We start from the raw sequence: 19,700 nt of genomic DNA, 5'->3' as shown, positions 1-19,700 counted from the left end.
GTGAGGAGGGCTGTAATGGGCGCTATGATGTGAGGAGTGTTGTGCTGAGGGACTAAGATGTGAGGAGTGCTTTGATGTGAGGGGGGCTATGATGTGAGAGGGCTATGATGTGAGGGGGCTATGATGTGAGGAGGTTCTGATGTTAGGGGGGCTTTGATGTGAGGAGGGCTGTGCTGAAGGAGGCTGTGAGGAGTGCTGTGAGGGGAGAGGGTTTTGCTGTGCTTTGGGAGCATGTTATGATGTGGGGAGAGGGTTGACACTGGGGGCACAGGGGAGATTGTGCTGGGGCAAAAAGGAGATGGCAATGGGGGCAAAGAGGAGCTGGAGCAGGACAGTGGGATGTATTGGAGAGACCCAGGTGGATGGTATTGGAGAGTGACAGGGGGATGATGGTGTTGAGATACAGGGGGGTGGTACTTGCAGGAACCTCTGTTGCATGTTGATGACATTGGCATTATTCCTACGCTAACAGGCGGCTTCCGGACCATGTGATCTCCTGCATGAATAGTGAAAACCAACAACTGCCAAGACACAGCCTGTCCAGGGAGGATCAATTTCTTCAGAGGTTCCTTGCTGCAGAGAAATCAAATAGGTAAGAAAATACTTATTCACATGCTCGCTGTGCTTATTCACTGGAAAGAGGAGCTTGGGGCATATCCATCAGCTCCCGGAGCAGTGGGCATGCCCCCAGCATGATAAACAAGTGGAGTAGCTTGTGGGCGTAGCATTTCACTGGCGACCATACCCCTAGCCGCAAGGCCACACCCACATTTTTAGGTGCGCATCGAAGGCGCGCACATGGGGACGCTTCACAATTTTTTCCAGGGCCACTTTAAATTTCCAATCCACCCCTGCATATATCTGACACAGGAAAGCCCACCACATAATGTATGGCCTGTTCACAAAAGCCAGTCAGTGATGATATACTGTAAACCAGTTATAGAAACGCATCGGTACTCATTTAGTTAATCTAATTAAATCAAGTGTATAAAAATAGTATTTCCAAAGTTCTACATTCCTACAGGCAAAAACTAGGACTGTCCTGGTAAATAAAGACGCATGGAGCCATTTGCTGTGGTATTATCCAACTCCTAATATACAGTATTTTTCTAGTTATCTAAGTTTTCTTCTTAGTTAATGTTTCATATGAATATCCAAGTAAATCCTGGTCATCCCCATAATGTCTTCAATGTCCTTCTTCAATCTGCTTTAATTTTAGAGTATCATTCTGCTCCTCTGTAAGTATATCCTGCCCTTGCCGTAACCGAATCTCCAGCCACACTGGGGAACCTCTTCGATCTTTCATTTCCACTGTTATGCCTCGGTGTGTGCTCTTCTAGTGCTCTGTTTCCCAGGTATACACACTTGTGCTGCTCCTTGGCAGGTTTGATCTCTGGAATACCTTTTATGATTCAACACTTTCAGATACATAGATGAGAAATAAATCCATGAAAAAAGTCCACATCTTTTAGGGAATATGAACAGATGGTCTCCAGTATTAAAGACAAGGAAAGTTTAGTCCTGGTAGACTTTCCCGTCCCCTTCCATCATGGTCAATTCTTAATACTCTATGGTATGACATAATGTCCTCATTCTAAGCCACTGTTCTATTAAACATATTTGTATAGCATCTCATAAGCTGAACCTATTTCTCAGTTTATTCTCTTGATGTCATTACTTTCTTGTGTACTTGCTGTCCTCTTAGAGAGTCCTCACTGCTCATTCCCAACCTCAGTATCAAATCTCTTGATTTGTTCTCCGTGAGCAACTTTGACTGGCAAACGGCTGAAGTGACCTCTGGAATATGTTGAGTTTCCAAACTCTGTATCCTCTTCTTCTCCCTGAGAAACTCTGTCACCATTTGTTTCATCTAAAACTGGAAGAAGAGAACCGAATCACTGTTTATTACTGATCCAGCATATCAGATTAAGGGGATTTGTGGGAATATTGCTAAAATCCAACCTGCTAAGTCATTAGGCTAAACAATCTATTGAAATGGAAAGCAACCATCTTGTACTTGCAGCCGATGAACTCTTACATGGGCTGATGGAGGCTGAGCTGTTTTTCTTACTGACTCATCAGATGTAATTGGCCCAGATTTCAATTGTTTAGAGCAATCATTTGTGGGGCAATATATACACAATGGTTGGGTGACTTGGTAAGAAGCAACTAAATATGCTGATTAATCAGTAATGGGTGACATTACAGATAACAATCGCTGTAAGTCAACTGATTAGATCAGGCATTGATTTAATATGACCAACTGTGTGGCCCTAAACTGGCCCAGTGCCCTATAATGGTCCTGCCGAAAGGAACAGGAGCATGCTGGTAAATGTTGTCAGAAGCTTACAGTCTGTATATGTGGGGTCATTTTCTGACTGCAACAGGCTTGTATGGTGGAAGTGATCGCCCATATCTATCCACTTTGGCTACTCATGTTGCAAATATGATCAGCGATCTTGTTATTAGTTGCCAAGCTGAGCTGTCGCTAATGGTTTGTTTTGATCAACTTAAGGCCCGTATTCAATTTGAAGCGAAAAGCCGTTTTTGCGTGTTTTGGGCGAAAACTTTTCGCCGATGACGTCATTTTCGCCTGTTTTGATTCTACTCCGCATTCAATTTGAAAGACTTTCCGCCTAGGCGGAAAGTCAATGCAATGTAATAGGCGAAAAAGTTTCGATACCAGGCAGAAAAAAGTGCAGAATTGGGGTTTTGGGGTAAAACATTGCGGGAACCCCCATGCAGCCTTCAGATAGTCCCCCAAAGGTGTCAAAAATGTTTTAAAAAAGATTTGACACCCCAAAAAATCACTTTGATTTTGGGGGCAAAAAATAATAATTGGGGGACAAAGGAAAAAACTAGCGAACTTGACTCTGGGGTGGTCCCTAAGTATACCCCAGGTGTTTTTATCATTGCAGGTGCTTGCGGAAGGTGGATTTTTCATGTTTTTTTCAACTTAACTTTATCAACTTTTAAATATGCTGACCCCCATTTTCAAGTACCCCAAATTTGCTGGGATAAGTTATTTTCTGCAAAAAAACCCTCCAGAATACTATTCTTCACCACTTATACAAAAACACTATATAGCAGCTATTGAGCCCGTTTAAAAACACCAAATACCTTCAGCAAGCCAAATTGGGGGTAACCATAGCGAACCCCCATGTCAGAGCATCTTTTGGGGGGTGTCAGGCTGATTTCCCCAAATCTGACAGTACTTTCCGCTTGTTTAAGTTTCGCCGGGTCCCGTTTTCGCCTACTTTCAAATTGAATCCGGCGATACGCGGCCACGCGCACGAATACTTTTCCGCCTGCAAAACAGACGAAGTAGGCGAAAAGTCCGGGACGCAAAAAAGTTTCACGGCTCGGCTCAAATTGACTACGGCTCTAAGCATCTTTAAAAATAGCTTATATCTAAAATCCTGAAAACTTGTTGGAAAAAAAAAAATCGAAAATGCAACAAATATGCATCTAAAAATATATGTTTACAGTGTTTTCATACAGGAACTAACACTTAACAGAGGTGATTGGACGTTATCAGATGTCCAATCAGCTGTAATAGACATCTGGTATTAAGTGTTGTGCTGTGTCACATCCAGGGGCAACTGAGGCTAGAGGTTTATTTCCTGCACTTGGGAGTCCCGGGCATGGGACTCTATTATTTTAATAGTTTGGAGGAGGGAACAGTTTTCATTTAATAAAACAATAATTGTATGCTTTTAGCTAGATTAGAACCAGCACTGGAGCACAAAATAAAAAAAACACAAACTTTTTGAAACCTGGGAACACATTGAGTCATCGTATATAATATAGGTATGACTTTGATGCAGATGGCCAGTTTAACATATATTGCAATATATGGAACTAACATGGAATACAGGAAATACAAATGGGGTTTGGACGCGCTAGTGATTACAGGTGGGGTGGAAAAAAGGGTATTGTAATGAACAAAACAGATATGTGCAGATGTTACAATGATCAATAGTTAATGAGACCGGCAATTGCTAAGTAAACAGAGGACTGAAAATAGACACATAAAGACAAAAGGATGTTTGTAGCTCTTTCATGGAAAAAATGTGTGTGTGCTGGAAGAAAGTGAATCTGTTGTGGCAGTCCCGTGTCTTGCACGCTGAGAGTGGAGCAGAGGTTGAAAGCTTACCCTATCTTACCCTATTGACGGCGCAGACTGGAGTCCGCTGACGAATTGTGGGAACGGGTAGTGTCGGCTATAAGCTCTGTGCTGTTGCCGTCTTGCTGGAGTCTTCCCGGGCTGTGTTGTTTCGGGCTCTGTGGAGCGAGTCGAAGTCCGGGGTTACTGCTGCTGCTTGCGCTCCTGTTGTCTCTCCGTGCTCTTACTGCCGCCTTTCCTAACACCAACGCGTTTCGTCATTCAATGACTTTTTCAAGGTGTCTGTCAAAAGGATTCCAACCTTCTTAAATACCCATTGGAGTGTTCTCATTTTTCCTTTCTTAATTAGCGGCTGGATTCTCTTATTGCTATGTGGCCTTGCTGATTGTAATAAATATATATATATGTATTTTTTTTTTATATATATATATTTTTTTTTTATATATATATATTTTTTTTTTATTTTTATATATATATATTTTTTTTTTATATATATATATATATTTTTTTATATAATTATATTTTTATATATTTTTGATATAATAATTTTAAACATTCTAATCCCCACATATTTTAATCATTAAAGATTGTTGCATTTATCATGTTTATTCATATATTTATTACAAACAGCAAGGCCACATAGCAATAAGAGAATCCAGCCGCTAATTAAGAAAGGACCAATGAGAACACTCCAATGGGTATTTAAGAAGGCTGGAATCCTTTTGACAGACACCTTGAAAAAGTCATTGAATGACGAAAAGTGTTGGTGTTAGGAAAGGCGGCAGTAAGAGCACGGAGAGACAACAGGAGCGCAAGCGACAGCAATAACCCCGGACTTCGACTCGCTCCACAGAGCCCGAAACAACACAGCCCGAGAAGACTCCAGCAAGACGGCAACAGCACAGAGCTTATAGCCGACACTACCCGTTCCCACAATTCGTCAGCGGACTCCAGTCTGCGCCGTCAATAGGGTAAGATAGGGTAAGCTTTCAACCTCTGCTCCACTCTCAGCGTGCAAGACACGGGACTGCCACAACAGATTCACTTTCTTCCAGCACACACACATTTTTTCCATGAAAGAGCTACAAACATCCTTTTGTCTTTATGTGTCTATTTTCAGTCCTCTGTTTACTTAGCAATTGCCGGTCTCATTAACTATTGATCATTGTAACATCTGCACATATCTGTTTTGTTCATTACAATACCCTTTTTTCCACCCCACCTGTAATCACTAGCGCGTCCAAACCCCATTTGTATTTCCAGTTATAGAGTGTCAATCAGGTGTCTGATTACACTCAATAGGACAGCTGCTAATTCTCTGATTAAGCGCGCAGGATCCTTTTTGTACAAGTACATAACATGGAATACAGTTTGGAGAGCACCACGGCTGTAACAAGGGTTGTGCAGCCAATGTCGCTGCCATGGGTGCAAGGCCAAAGGACCTCATTCAGAGCCAGTCGCACAGAGCGTGCGGTCGGTCTGAATGAGGGGAGGACGTCTTGAATTTTCAAGACGTCCTCCTTTGCGGTGGTAAGGCTGTGGGTTAACACCCACAGCCTTACGACCGCCTAAGGTGATGGTCGCAATGGTCAAGACCATCGCGACCATCGGGGCTTACGACGAGACCCTAGGGTAGGGTCTCCCTTGTCGTAAGCCCCGGAGAGCTTCTGGCTCTGTCTGAGCCGGAAGCTCTCCACTGACATCACTAGTGATGTCAGTGGGGCCGCCCCCAGCTCGCCCCCTTTGGATCGAGACCCACTACGACCGGCGCTGTCGGTCGTAGCGGGTCTCACGCATGCGCACGATGGCGCCGTCGTGCACATGCTCTGTGGGGGGCCATCGACCCGGTCCGAGCGCATCGGCGCTAACGACCGGGTCTGAATGACCCCCAAAGTCTCTGCCCTAACAGTACCCTTTCTAACTAGAAAGGTTCTTGGGTGCTGGTCTATGACATTACATGAGCCAGGGATAAGGTGTGGCGGGCTCTGCTACAGCTCTGGAGTTTACTAGGTGAGAGTAGAGTATCTATGTTTTTTTTTTTTTTATTTGAAATAAAGTGGTCACATCCCTCCAGCATCCCAGATAGGTGGAGAATGTTGTGGATTAATGTCTTTTTTTTCTAAGCAGTTTGTGGTCACATTTCTTATGCACCCCATTTACAACTTATGTAGGCCAATTTGTGTCAGCTAATTCCCCGGGTATCTATTAAGTGCAATGCTTGGTGGAGGACATATCTCTATAAGCGTTTATGCAAAAGGCCTCGACCCACATACAAAAGCCTAGCATAGTATAAAAACTGTGTGATATCTAGTGCGGAAGGAAGCAGATCAATTGTCATGTTTACATTTCTAAGAGAGAGAGTAGGACTAGCCATAAGGGAAGACTGACGTAGTTGGCCAGCTTAACATATAATGCAATGTGAAATATTACCTGGTATGTCTGTACAAGAAACGGCACCCTCCGCAAGACCCTAAGGAACATAGCACACACATAAACCATATGACATGTCATCTATGTTTCTATGTATACTATATGAATAGTCGTGTAAATGCAGTAAATGATCTTTAGACTATATATGTAAAAAAATGCATATTTATGTATATTCTGTGTTCCATTCAGTGTGCGCTGTCAAATGTCTGATTGCAGCCCTGCTTATATATTAGAGGGACTCTACGGTCTTGTATGTAAAGAATGAGCTTTCTGGCTTATGTTAAATGTTAGGTTTTCTGCCTCACCTACAAAGCACATGCATACATGGTCCACCCATATGCAGATCAAAGTTTTGCCAGCAGTAAAATCTGAAGAGGTGCACATTGTAGCCATCACATCATAGTCCAGCCTCCTATCACTTTAGTAACATCCTCCACTTGGCATTGATGTGCAGTGAGGTCAATGGCTGGGGAGGCACACATGGAGATGGGTCTGAGCGTTGGTAGCCTGTCTCACCCCTTACTCACTGTAACTGTCCCCTCACTACACTAAGCTTCAGTGTCCATTGATTCTCCTACCTGCATCACTGTCTTGTCTTGCTGCTGCTACCGATCTCTAAACACTGCAGGGCACTTCCTGGTCACATGACACTCTCCTAGCTCCAATCTCTAAACATTGCAGTGCACTTGCTGGTCACATGACACATGTCCATCGGTGCTCAAGGCACACACCCCATACTCAGAGGGAATCGGTATGGTTCAAATCTCGACAGCGGAAGCCCGGCAGGGAAGATCCCGACAGGTAAGTATATTTTCTATTTACTAACCTAACCCATACTTACCTACCCTCCCGATTTGGTCGGGAGCCTCCCTAAAATCGGGTGCCGCTCCCGGCCCCCCCAGATAGGTAGGTAGTTCTCCCGGTCCCCAGCGATCCATCTGGCTCGCCGCCGCTCCCCCCGTAAATACAGTATTATCCCTCTCAGCGGGGGGCCCGATGACGCGATTCGCGTCATCATGGCCCCGCCCCCTGCTTCACACTGCCATTTATCTTGGCATTGTGAAGAGGGGGTGGGGCCGCGATGACGCGATCGCGTTGTCACGCCCATGCCCCGCCCCCATTCACTAGTCATAGTCCGGGTCACGGCCCCTTCTGATGGGACACGCCCCCCTGCTGAGGATGGCCGACAGCTCCCTCCCGGAAGGAGGGAGCGACAAGTCGGCAAGTCTGACCTAACCTCCCCTAACCCTAACCCTCCCTTAGGGGTGTCTAACCCTACCCCCCTCTAAGTTCCTATACTTAACCCCCCCTTCCCCTCTGCCTAAACCTAAATCTCCCAAGGAGGTGCCTAACCTAACCTCCCTCCAGGGGTGCCTAACCCTAACCCCCTCCCTTCCCCTAGCCTAACCCTAAACTCCCAGGGGGGTGCCTAACCCCAAGTCTCCCCCAGGAGCCCGTAACCTAACTCCCCCCCCCCCTGGCGTGACTGTCTGTGCCCGCGCACGGCTTACCTTCAATCAGTAAGCTGGATGTCGGGCTCCCGGCGTAGGTCTAATGACAGGCATCGGGATTTCGACGCCTGTCATTAGATACTTGCCAGGATTAGACAGTCGGGAAGCCGGCGGATGGGATTTCATCCGACTGCTTCCCTCCTCAGAGACATTCTTCTATTAGCTATCTTTCTGTGCATCTTAGTGTTGTGGTGTGGCCCCGCCTCAGCTCTGCAAGCAGAGAGCCTGATTCAGAGCTGGACGCTATTTGCGGCTCGCTCGTTCAGAAAATAGGGGTGGCTATTCAAATGAACCGTTCGCTCTTTGCGGTCTGTTCACGCCTCTAGGTCTGAACGAGCGTACAAAACATGCGGTCGTTTTTTGGAAAACTACACCCCCTCGCTTCCTACGTCATGTCCGCTATTTATTAGATTAATCGAGTACATCGACCAGCGTATGAACTGCTCGCTATTCTTGTGGTTGGTTTTTCCTACCGCAATCTTGCGAGCAGTTCTGCCTATAAAACAACCAAGTGACGTGGTCAATGACGCTGCTGTATTAATTATGCACACCCATAAAACTCCCGTTTTGACCTTGAAGCACGCCTGCGTTCGGCTCTCCACTCCCCGTTTTCAAGCACCTTCCCCTGTTACCACCCACATACGCCTCCTCCGGTCACTCAAAATAGCAGGCATTCGCTATTTAGCGAACAAACGATTTTTGGGCGCACTGACTGGTTCGCGCATGCTTATTACGATCCGTACGCATGCGCAGTTATGCAAACATCGCTCGGAACGAACGAGCGGCCGCTTATGAGCGGCTCTGAATCAGGCCCAGTCTGTATATAGAAGAGACTATACAGAAGAGAAGCTAAGCTGTTACTGCCTCATCTCTCAGGGAGCTCCACAAAGCTGGTGAGGAACAAATAAAACTCTTTTTGCTGGGGCAAATATAAATCAATTTAGCAGTTAAAACTTTACTTTTATTCGTAAATAAACTTGACTCGCATAACACACAATGGGCCTGATTCAGCAAGGAACGCAGTTGCTTATACGCACTCAGGGCCTGATTCAGACCCACTCGCGAGCGGCTGTCCGCTCGCAAGTGGGTCGATGTTCTGCACTGAGCATGCGCACGACGGAGGGAGCTCCGTCGTGCGCATGCGCCAGACGCGACGAGCGAAGGACTTTCCTTCGCTCGTTGTGTCTGATCAAAGGGGGCGTGCTGTCGATGTTGATTGACAGCACGCCCCCTTTGGTGGGCGTGCCGGGGGCGTGCCTCCCTGACGGGGGCGTTCCTAAGGTAACGCCTACCGTCTAGTGATGTCAGTGGGAGTGATTTTGGCTCTGATAGAGCCAAAATCACTCCGGGCCTTGCGGTTGAAAACCTCAACCGCAGGCTCCGGCTCGCAGTTTCGATGGTCGCGATGGTCAAGACCATCGCGGCCATCAAACTGCACGCTCGTATAGGCTGTGGGTGGTGACCCACAGCTATACGAGCGTCCAGGAGGACGCTCCATAGTTATGGAGGATGGCCCTCATTCAGAGCGTGCGCTCTGCTCAGAGCGTACGGCTCTGAATGAGGGCCTCAATTGGTTGATTGTTGTGTACTGTGCATGCATCACAGTACGCAAACTAGCCACTGCGATCGGAACTGCGATCACAGAGGATACGCAGACCCATGGCAGAGTGATTGCCAGGAAGTGCCGTTTGTGGGTGGTGACGGGGGGTGGTTGGGTGAACACAGGCTTGCCAGTACGTTTCAATGCCATTGCATGGGCGTGCATAAATTATTCACTGCGATACCAGACGCTGCCTGAGGACTGAGCACGATGCTGCTGCTGCCAGGTAGCGTCTCCCCTCTGTTCCCGGGGCACTTGTAAGTGCAGTTAATTGAAAAAGCACTTACAAGTGTCACCGGGGAACAGAGGGGAGATGCTACCCGGCAGCAGCAGCATTGCGGAGGGGAGAACACACAGCGCAGCAGCCGGAGCGATGGAGGGGGACGAAGGAGTACCTGTCCAGCTGACAGCAGATAAGTGTAACCCTCTATACGCTACCTGAGAGTGGCGTATAGTAACACTATGAAATTCCGAAAATTTTCGGAATTTGATGAATACCATAATTTCGACATCCCCATACTAATGTACTAATGTATGGGGAGGGTGGAAGTTAACGCAGATGGACTTAACCAGGAGATATCAGTGATATCTCCTGCGTTAAGTGTGTTAATGAATACTAAAATAACGGTAATTAAGGAAAATGTCCTTAAAAACTTTATTTTATTGTTGATGAATAGGCCCCTATGTGCTTTAACACTATATACTTGGAGATCTTAATGAATCGAGAGAAGAAAGTAAGAGACATTTGTTTTTACTTTTGTGATGAACCGTATAACATTACTGTGATTGCGCCATTGTGAGATATTGTATTAGAAGTATTCAGAAGAAGTAAAGAAATGAAGATGGCAACAGAGAGATTATGTGGAGAGAGCTGGAGACATATTTAGGCATTCAGGAGAAAGACTTAAGTACCTTGACAGATCCTAGTCTACAATTGAGCAAATGTAGGTGGCCAATCAGATTACTGGATAATATAAAACATAACTGTATCCTATTGGCAGCTGCAGTGTTAGGTTAGTCATTGTAGGTGGTAGATAATGCCACTAATAGCACATAGTGTAAGGTTTCTGATTGGTATTAAGTTAACTATTAATAAAGTCTGATGCTCTTAGTGTTCTGCACCTGTCAGTTCTATAATAACCATTTAGCCATCCCAGGCTCCATGGTCATTTATGACTGTTGGCAAAGCAAAGTTCATGAAAATACAGTTTATCAGTTCATTAGGAACCAGCAACATCAATGAGTTAAAAAAGTGGCATTATCATCAAATATGTGATCATGGGTGCCAATAGCCCCTAGTGAATGAAGAGGCTCCATTATCATTAACTGTCTCCTTTGTGTTTAGGGTTAGGCTAAAGATTTGCTTCAGTATATGTATTACTTACTTCAGCCACTGGTGACTCATCCATTTCTACCTCAGACGGATCCTCTTCTGCCCCCTGGCGGACAGTCATGGGCAGCTCATCCATCCCAAAGATCTTCTCATAGTTGTTAATAAGGAATTCTACCACTTGTGCCTGGTAACCGGAATCCAGCAGGTAGGTCATAGGCTTGTCCTGCCCAGGAGATGGACGAATCAGCGTTGGCCCAAAGATGATCCCCAAGTTATTGGAACTCATCTTGTTCTCCTCAAATCTCTCTGAAACCCTGGAGAATGTGGAAAGAGAATGGATTTCAGCTGTGTGCTCATAGGAAGTTGGGGTGTGCACCGGCCACTTTTCATGTTTTGTGTTTTAGTTTTGGATCTGGATCTTTCTTCGTGTTTTGGATCTAGATTGGTTTTGCCAAAACCACCCTTCCGGGTTTTGTGTTTTGGTTTTGGATCTGTATTTTTTTGAAAAAAGCATAAAAACAGCTAAAATCACAGAATTATTTTTTTTTGTTCCTACGCTATTATTAACCTCATTAACATTAATTTCTACTAATTTCCAGTCTATTCTGAACACCTCACAGTATTGTTTTTAGGCCAGAAGGTTGCACCGAGGTAAATGGATGACTATGCTAAGCGGCACACAGGGCACAGGGCAGCGTACCCCTACACCACACAGAACAGCCCCTGTAAAAATTATTTTGATGAAGGGCAGTGTATAACCAGCTTTTCACACTGGGGGAGGGTGAAGAGAGCACCCCCAGGATAACACAGCACTACAGCCAGCCATCCCCTATGGACAGGACAACAGCCAGCCCCTATATGGACAAGGACAACAGTAGTCAGCCAGCCCCTATGTAATGTACATGGACAACAGTAGCCAGCCAGCCAGCCCCTATGGTCAGCGTCAGCAACTGCTCCCAGCTCCCTCCCTCTTCATAGTAGCCAGCCAGCAGTACTTTATTATTTATAATAACAACTAACAAGTCAAAAAGTAGATCCCAGCTCCCTAACTCTGCACACTCCACAGCTTGAATGAAAAATGGTGGCAATCAAGGGACCTTTACAGAGTCCAAAACCCGTGAGAATCCGCCAGCTGGATGACGACGTTTTGCCTCGTTTCGTGAACCGAGTCTGGCGGGAATACCTGAGCCAGACTCTGTTCCCGTCTCGGATCGGGGGGGGGGGTTCGGATTTTGGAAATCCTAACATACTCATCACTAATAGAAAGTAATAACTCCATAGGAGATAATTGTTTGTACCTAAGGCCTGATTCAGACCTGGTCGCACACATCTGTCCATATCCAAATCCCGCGATCGCTAGCAAGACATAGCGTGCCCACTATGTTTTGCCGTGCAATCGCGGTATGAAATTAGATGCCAACCAGTCTGACACAAGACGCCCACTTCCCCTTAGTAACATACATCATCTCCAGGAAGTGTATTAAGCAATTGGTAACATCGGCTGACATCGGACCCATACACACCACTTGTGGTTGACCATACCCTTCTGCAAGCACTGCGAGTGCTGCTGTGTGTAATTCAGCCATGTGACGTGTATGCTGATGATGCATCTTAATTATGCACTCCCCTGAAATGGTGTATAGACGCACAGACATGCCTGCGTTCGCACCACCACAACCCCATTACCATCGACCACCCCTGTCACCACCCACAAACGGCTCATCCTGTCACTCATGCTTGCGGAGAGTCTGTGTACTGGGTGCGAACGCTTCCAGATCTCATGGACTGGTTCGCACACGTGCACTGTGTCTTGTATATCTGCGCAGATTGCAAACATCACCAGACTTCGTGCGAACACAGCCTTGCGACCGGGTCTGAATAAGGCCCCTAGTCCAAAGAGTGGTTTTTGTTGGGAGAAAAAAAAAAGTCATTAAGCTGCACTTATGTCACATATCTTTCAAACTGGGACATTTTATCTACTTTATGCAAGAAACTGCAATTTATAAAAAAGTTTAGATTTATTATTATTATTATTACAACTATTACAATTACTCATAGTTGTTTATATAATGCCTACATATTATGTAGTGCTTACAGTTAATATAATTGCAAACTAATATTAAGCTTTAAGGAGCTTATTCTGAGTCACACGCAAAAAGGTTGTAGTTGCTGGCAGCCATGGAAACCAGATTTACTACTTTATGCTAAAGCGAGTATCCATCCATTCAACTAATGTAAGTAATCATGGGTGTGCAAGCGTAACCTGTGCTTCCCATTGATTTTACGTTTGCCGCCGTTATCATCATCATTAGTATCTGTACTTTCTCCAGTTCCATGCTAGGTACAAGAGGTCCATCACAATCAGGCTTCCCTTCCCTGTAAGCACTAGTCAGAATCACAGAGCTTTTGATACGCGCCTGCGACTCTCCCATGACACTACCACAAGTCAGGGTGGTTATGTGCGATGGCTTTGCCAACACCAAGTTCACGCACAGAAACTAGATATGAGCGGTTCGTGTTCCGAGGTGAGATTCGAGTCAGGCTCGAGTTTTCCCTCCTGACTCGTATTCGAAAATGAGGCAAAGCGCTGTCGGATTCTCGCGGGTTTTGTATTGTATAAAGGTCCCCGTGATCAGCGCCATTTTCACTCTGGCTGTGCAGAGAGAAGCTAGCAGACGTGTAGTCAGTCACTCAATGTGTGTGTCCAGTAGGAGTCTTGGGCTGAAGGCTGCTGCTGTGTTGTCCATAAAGGGGCTTAGGCTGCAGTGTATAAAGTAGAGATGAGCGGGTTCGGTTCTCAGAGAACCGAGCCCACCCGAATTTTGCAGATCCGAGTCGGATCCAAGCAGGCTCGGAGTTTCCCTCCTGACTCGGATCTCGAAACTGAGGCAAAACCATAGAGTCGGAAATCTTGTGGTTCGCGAGCTTACGTCTCGATCATCAATGTAGTATATAGGGACCACGTGGAGGATGCCATTTCACTCCGGCTGTGGTGACTGAACAGGGACCGTGGGTAGAGTAAGGCTGCTAGAGTGGTGCTGTGTCCTGGGCTGGTGCACTGCTGATCCATTCTGGGCTGGTGCTGCTGAGTGCTGATCCATTCTGGGCTAATGCTTTGCTGTCTGCTGTGTCCGGGGGTGCTGCAGTGCTGATCCATTCTGGGCTGGTGCTCTGCTGTCTGCTGTGTCCATCTGGGCTGGTGCAGAATACATCTGGGCTGGTGCTGCGTCCATCTGGGCCCAAGTTCTGGACTCTCAAAAAAAAAAAATATTGTAAAAAAAAAAAGTGTCTTTTAGTGTAATATTTTTCTGTGTGTGTGTGTGTGTGTGCGTGTTAGGCTTAACCGCACAAGATCCAGCCAGCAACGCAACTTGCAACCTAGTGCTGGCCGACACCAGTCGTGATTAATCTGAGGTCTGGGCCCAAGTTCTGAAGCTGAAATTTTTTTTAAATATATTGTCTTTTTATGTCATTTTTTTTTTGTGTGCGTGTCAACCACCCCTGGCTGCCACTGTCATCAGCGTAGGTGCGCAGGGGTGTTGTGCTCCTGTCTGTCGAGGGGCTGCTGCCCAAAATAATAAATAAACAATTTTTATTGTGTGGATGTTAGCCACACCTGTCATCGGCGTAGCTGCGCAGGGGTGCTGTGCTGCTGTCTGTCAAGGGGCTGCATGAATATTGCAATGAAAACTTTTTTTTTAAGTTATTGGGTTATAAAACGTTGTTTTTTTATCTTAAACATAGCAGAAATGTTATCCTAACTGCTTATAAAGTTATATGCTCTAAAAAACTAAAGCTTATATTTATTTACAAACCTATATAGAGTAGACATCCTAAATTCTAAAACTGTTTTATTCAAAAATGTAAACAAAAGGCAAGAGAGGCCTCAGAGAACATGAAAAAAGATGCTCTTGGTGCTGAACTTCAAGGGATTTCTCCATCATGTTCTGCAGTGTGGAAAGGTTTCATTCACGTTTTCTATAAAGCATTTCAAAGTTACAGCCTTTAAAGTGTCTGGCTATAACACCCACCTTTGCCAAAGATTATTACAAGCAAAGGATTCATCTGTCCAGAATCTGTCTGGGAATTCATGGATCGTATTTGGCCTGAATGCACTAAGACATCCAGTGATTCTGTCACTGTGTTCTGTAGCCAAATTTATTCCTACCTGAATCGCAAACTGAAATACGGAATAGTAAGCACAGACAACATGGAGGCCTTTGTTATTCCGCTGCATGCATACCAACCAATACCTCCCAGACTAAACCCACTGAGGGGACCAGGTCCTAATAATGACCATCCCCATCAGTTGCTAGGCCTTCTTCCAAACCATCCATCCTGGACTTCCTGTCCAAAAAGTGTAAGCAGGGTACAGAAATAGGAGCTAGATGTCCCCGATTACATTTTTTTCATCTATAATAGATGATGTGGAGAGATAAGAGCTTCAGATATTGGAACAGGGGCTCCCACCTATTTGGCTTCCCTCCAGAGAACAGAGCTCTGTTCCTCAGGAAGTGTCTATGCCTGAGCTGATAGGTAGGTAGTCTGTCTGTTGGTAAACACCCTTCAGGAGATGGCAACCCAAAATAACAACTATATTAATAATGTGTCCACTGATAACCAGCCTGATCCCTTAACAGCAACATACCCCACATGGCCAACTCATAACATGACACCCAGTTTGCAGCCTCCTCTTCCTTATGACACTAATCCAGTCGCCATGGTTGATCAATCAGCCATGTGTGGTCCACCCAATTTTTGGCCTTCTACATTCTAATATATTCACATATCTAAGAAGTGGACAGTGTGAACAATGGCAATTTGAAGGCCACTAACTAACACTTTTTTTTAATGTCCCTGTACAGGTTGGGAAATTCTGTTACAGAACAGAAGGTTTGCAAAGGATTATTTAAGTCAATTGTTTATTTAATTTTGGAAAGCACACTTCTTGGTCCCCTTCTGAGATGAAAAAAATCCACTCCCACCAAGCAGGCATGGCACTCAAGAAAGAATTCCCAAGAAACGTAAGACTTAATCCTTAAATCTGAAATGTTGCATTTGCTGCTCTGTTCCACTTGTTCACATATCTCATATGGTTACGTGGACAGTGGGAACAACGGCAGTTTGAAGGCCACTAACTAAATCTGTTTTTTTTTAAATGTCCCTGTACAGGTTGGAAAATGCCTTTACAGAACAGAAGGTTTGCAAAGGATTATTTAAGTCAATTGTTTTTTGGAAGCACTCTTCATGGTCCCCTTCTGGGTTGAAAATCCACCCCTACCTGCAGAAACAGGCACAGGATTCTCAAGAAAGACACAAGAGTAGGACCTTAAATCAAGGGTAGCTAACCTCAGTCCTCGAGAGCTCACATTTTCCAGACGGCCTAGCTCGTGCACAGGTGTATTCATTACTCACCAAAACATTTAGAAAGATCCACAGGTGGAGTTAATTATTATAGTTTTGATTCTGTGAGGAGACCTGGAAAACATGCACTGTTGGTAGCTCTCGAGGACCAGGGTTGGCTACCCCCTGCACTTAAATCATAGATCTTAAACTTGTCTTGTTTTTTTTATGTCCCTGTACAAGTTGGGAAATGCCTTTATAGAAGATTTGCAAAGCATTGTTTAAGTCAATTGTATTGTAAAGCACTCTTCTTCCTGGTCCCCTTTTGGGATGAGCAAATCAACTTCCAGCAGCAGCAGCCATGCTCAAGGATTCTTCTGTGGCAAAGACTGATGCAAATGTACTGTATCAAATATTTTTGTAAATGCCTCCTCGCCTCCCCTTCTCACTCATAAATTTTCTTTTTATTCAAAAATACAAAATTAAATTTACTACCAATCAACCCTTCCTGTCCCTGTTCTACCTTCAACTACATACATACCCTAACTCCCTCAGGCCTCTCTTGAATAATACAAGTGTTTCCTGATGTGCCATGTTTGAAGTTGAACTGCCATGTGTTTGTGCCGCCCACTGCTGCAGCTTAGCTTAGTCAGCCAGCTATCTTGGTGCAAATTTTGGGCCTGAACAAGATGAACAAATCAATATTGTGAGCTGTGAGGTGGTCAAAATTGACTGGAAACGAGTGGAAATAAATGTTATTGTGGTTATTAATACTGTAGGAACAAAATAAGGCCCATTTTATGTGATTTTAGCTTTTTATTTTATTTTTTAAGAAAAAATCCAGATCCAAAACCAAAACACAGAGGTGAGGTTTTGGCAAAACCAATCCAGATCCAAAACCAGGGGAGATCCAGATCCAAAACCAAAACATGGGGGTTGGCGCACATCTCTAGTAAAGACAGGTTACAGAGGGATTATTGGTGTCTGGATGCCTTTTTTTTGTTAAGAAATACTTTGTCGGAGAAAAATAAACATCTGATACTACACCACTTCCTGTGCCCTTCTCTGATTATCAGATGTACTAATATATATATATCTGTACTTTTCATTTACTATATGTGGCAATAATGGCATGCTGCTGCTGATGACTTATAAGATAACGTGTGTGTGGTGACGATGTAGAGGCTGGCGTATATTTATAGAGAGGCGCACAACTGTGCTTATGTGTGAAAAATACACTATTTACATTTCTTTCGAATAATGTACGTCCATTTTACGTGGATGTACGTGCTCATAAATCTACTACAGGGGTGTGTTACCCACTTGGGGGGTAGTATGGCCAGCAGGTCAGCCTCTTCTTAGTCTCCTCCGCTGATTTGGAGATAGCTGCTCTGCAGTGCAACTATTAAGATTCTTGGCTTCTCATTCAACCCTTGTCAGGAATCCTTGGATATTGACAATGTAATATTTTATGGCCTTTTTAAGTTTTTACATGTACTACAGGGGTGTGTTACCCAAACTACAGGGGTGTGTTATTATGGCTAGCAGGTCAGTCTCCTCTTATTTGTCTTTAATATACAATAGGCTGATTTGGCGTTAGCAGCAACTATTAAATTTATTTGCCTCTCTTTCAACTAGAGATGAGTGGGTTCGTTTTCAGAGATCCGAACCCACCCGAATTTTGTAGATCAAAGTCGGATCCAAGCTGGCTCGGATGTTCCCGCTTACTGGGATCTCTCAAATCGAGGCAAAACTATAGAGATGAAATCTTGCAGCTCGTGAGCTTTCATCTCTATATATAAGGGACGCGGCGGGCGCCATTTCACTCCGGCTGTGGAGACTGAACAGGGAGGGTGGGTAGTGTAGGGCTAGGGAGAGGTGATGTGCTGTTCTGTCTGCTATGTCCTGGGCTGGTGCTGATCCATTCTGGGCTGGTGTTGTGCTGTCTGCTGTGTCCATCTGGGCTGTTGCTGATCCATCTGGGCTGGTGCTGTCTGCTGTGCTGTCTGCTGCGTCCATCTAGGCCCAAGTTCTGGACCCCCCCAAAAAATAAAAATATTTTTTTTGTGTGTAAAATATATTTGTCTGGGCGTGTTACGCTTAGCCGCACAAGATCTAGCAAGTCGGCAACGCAACCTAGTGCTGCCCGACTGCAGTCGTCATCAATCTGTGCTCTGGGCCCAAATTGTGGACCGGCAGAAAAAAAACAGTGTATTTTTTTGTAAAAAATTTTTTGTGTGTGTACGACTGCACATGTGTGAATTTTGTAACCGCACCTTGGCTACACTATTGGTGCTTGTGACACTGCTTCAAGACCACATAAAATATGGAGGGCTGTCACATGACAGGAGAGCAAGGCCAAGAACCACATGTTCTAGCTGCTGCCAGCAGTGCAAGGCCATCAACTTCCTCGTCCTCTATGAAGGCCCATGCCCCAGGGTTTAAGTCACGCCTTCGATATTGCAAAGCTACTTTTACTGAAGTTAATAAAAAAAAAATTGAAAGGAAATTTGCCTTTAGATAAACAAAAAATTGGCAATATGCCATTCACTACACGAAGTGGCAAGAAAAGGATAAGGCCTTGGCCTTTCTTTATGAAGTCTGCTGGTTCTGATTCTGATAGCCCTTCGCAAAAAACAACTCTGTGCCCTGAGAAATCAAAATCACAAATCCCCGAGGAGAGTACAAGGGTGTCCGCGGTTGCCATGTGTGAGTCAGACCTAAATACTAGTGTACTGGGGGATTCTCCAAGTTCCAACATTTGTGTGCCCTCTGTAAAAGTTGGGAAGGGCAGTCACCATCTTGCAGACGTAGTTATTGAGGATGCTTCTGTGGAATTGCATATGGAGGAGGAGGAGGATATTTTGGTAGTTGAAGGTGCTAAGTATGATGATGATGTTGTTGATGGTGATGAGAATGTTGATGCCGAGGATGTCCTTTGCGTAAGTAAGGCAACAGCTGTTGCCCATGGATTGAAAAAGCCAAAACCCATTGTTGTCATGCCGGGGCAAAAGACAAAAAAATCCACTTCTCACGTGTGGAATTATTTCCACCCCAATCCTGACAACAGTTGTCAAGCCATATGTAACCATTGAAAAGCAAGAGTGAGTAGAGGGAGGGACCTAAACCACCTAGGAACCTCCTCCTTGTTACGTCACTTGGAGCATGCATTCATCAAATATCAAAGTGTATGTCGCCAAGTTCCAAAACTCAAAACGTAACAAGTCCAGTGTCACCTACCTGCTCCCTCTCTGTGGGATCCAAGCGCCTTCGATCTCCAACACCAACACCTGCATCATCATCAACATCCTCATTCGTGATCGGAAGTAATTTTAAAAAACAATTGACTATTAAACA

General features: G+C 44.9%; 1 protein-coding gene across 2 annotated transcripts in view; it reads right to left on the bottom strand.

Annotated features, from left to right (window-relative positions):
* Window positions 1–811: 811 nt before the first annotated feature.
* Window positions 812–19,700, bottom strand: part of GMIP (GEM interacting protein) — a 105,631-nt gene continuing 86,742 nt past the window's right edge. For both annotated transcript variants that reach the window (XM_088455132.1, XM_088455133.1), the window contains 3 exons: window positions 11,053–11,314; window positions 6,557–6,596; window positions 812–1,876 (listed from right to left, as the gene is read on the bottom strand). In XM_088455132.1, coding sequence (XP_088311258.1) covers window positions 1,713–1,876; window positions 6,557–6,596; window positions 11,053–11,314 — 466 coding nt within the window. In that variant the 3' untranslated portion in view covers window positions 812–1,712. The remainder of the gene's footprint in view (window positions 1,877–6,556; window positions 6,597–11,052; window positions 11,315–19,700) is intronic.

This window comes from Taudactylus pleione, unplaced genomic scaffold (assembly GCF_031769625.1).
Source record: "Taudactylus pleione unplaced genomic scaffold, aTauple2 ptg000644l, whole genome shotgun sequence".
NCBI lineage: Eukaryota > Metazoa > Chordata > Amphibia > Anura > Myobatrachidae > Taudactylus > Taudactylus pleione.
The sequence above is the reverse complement of the archived record's forward strand: the minus strand, read 5'-3'. Positions and strand labels throughout refer to the sequence as shown.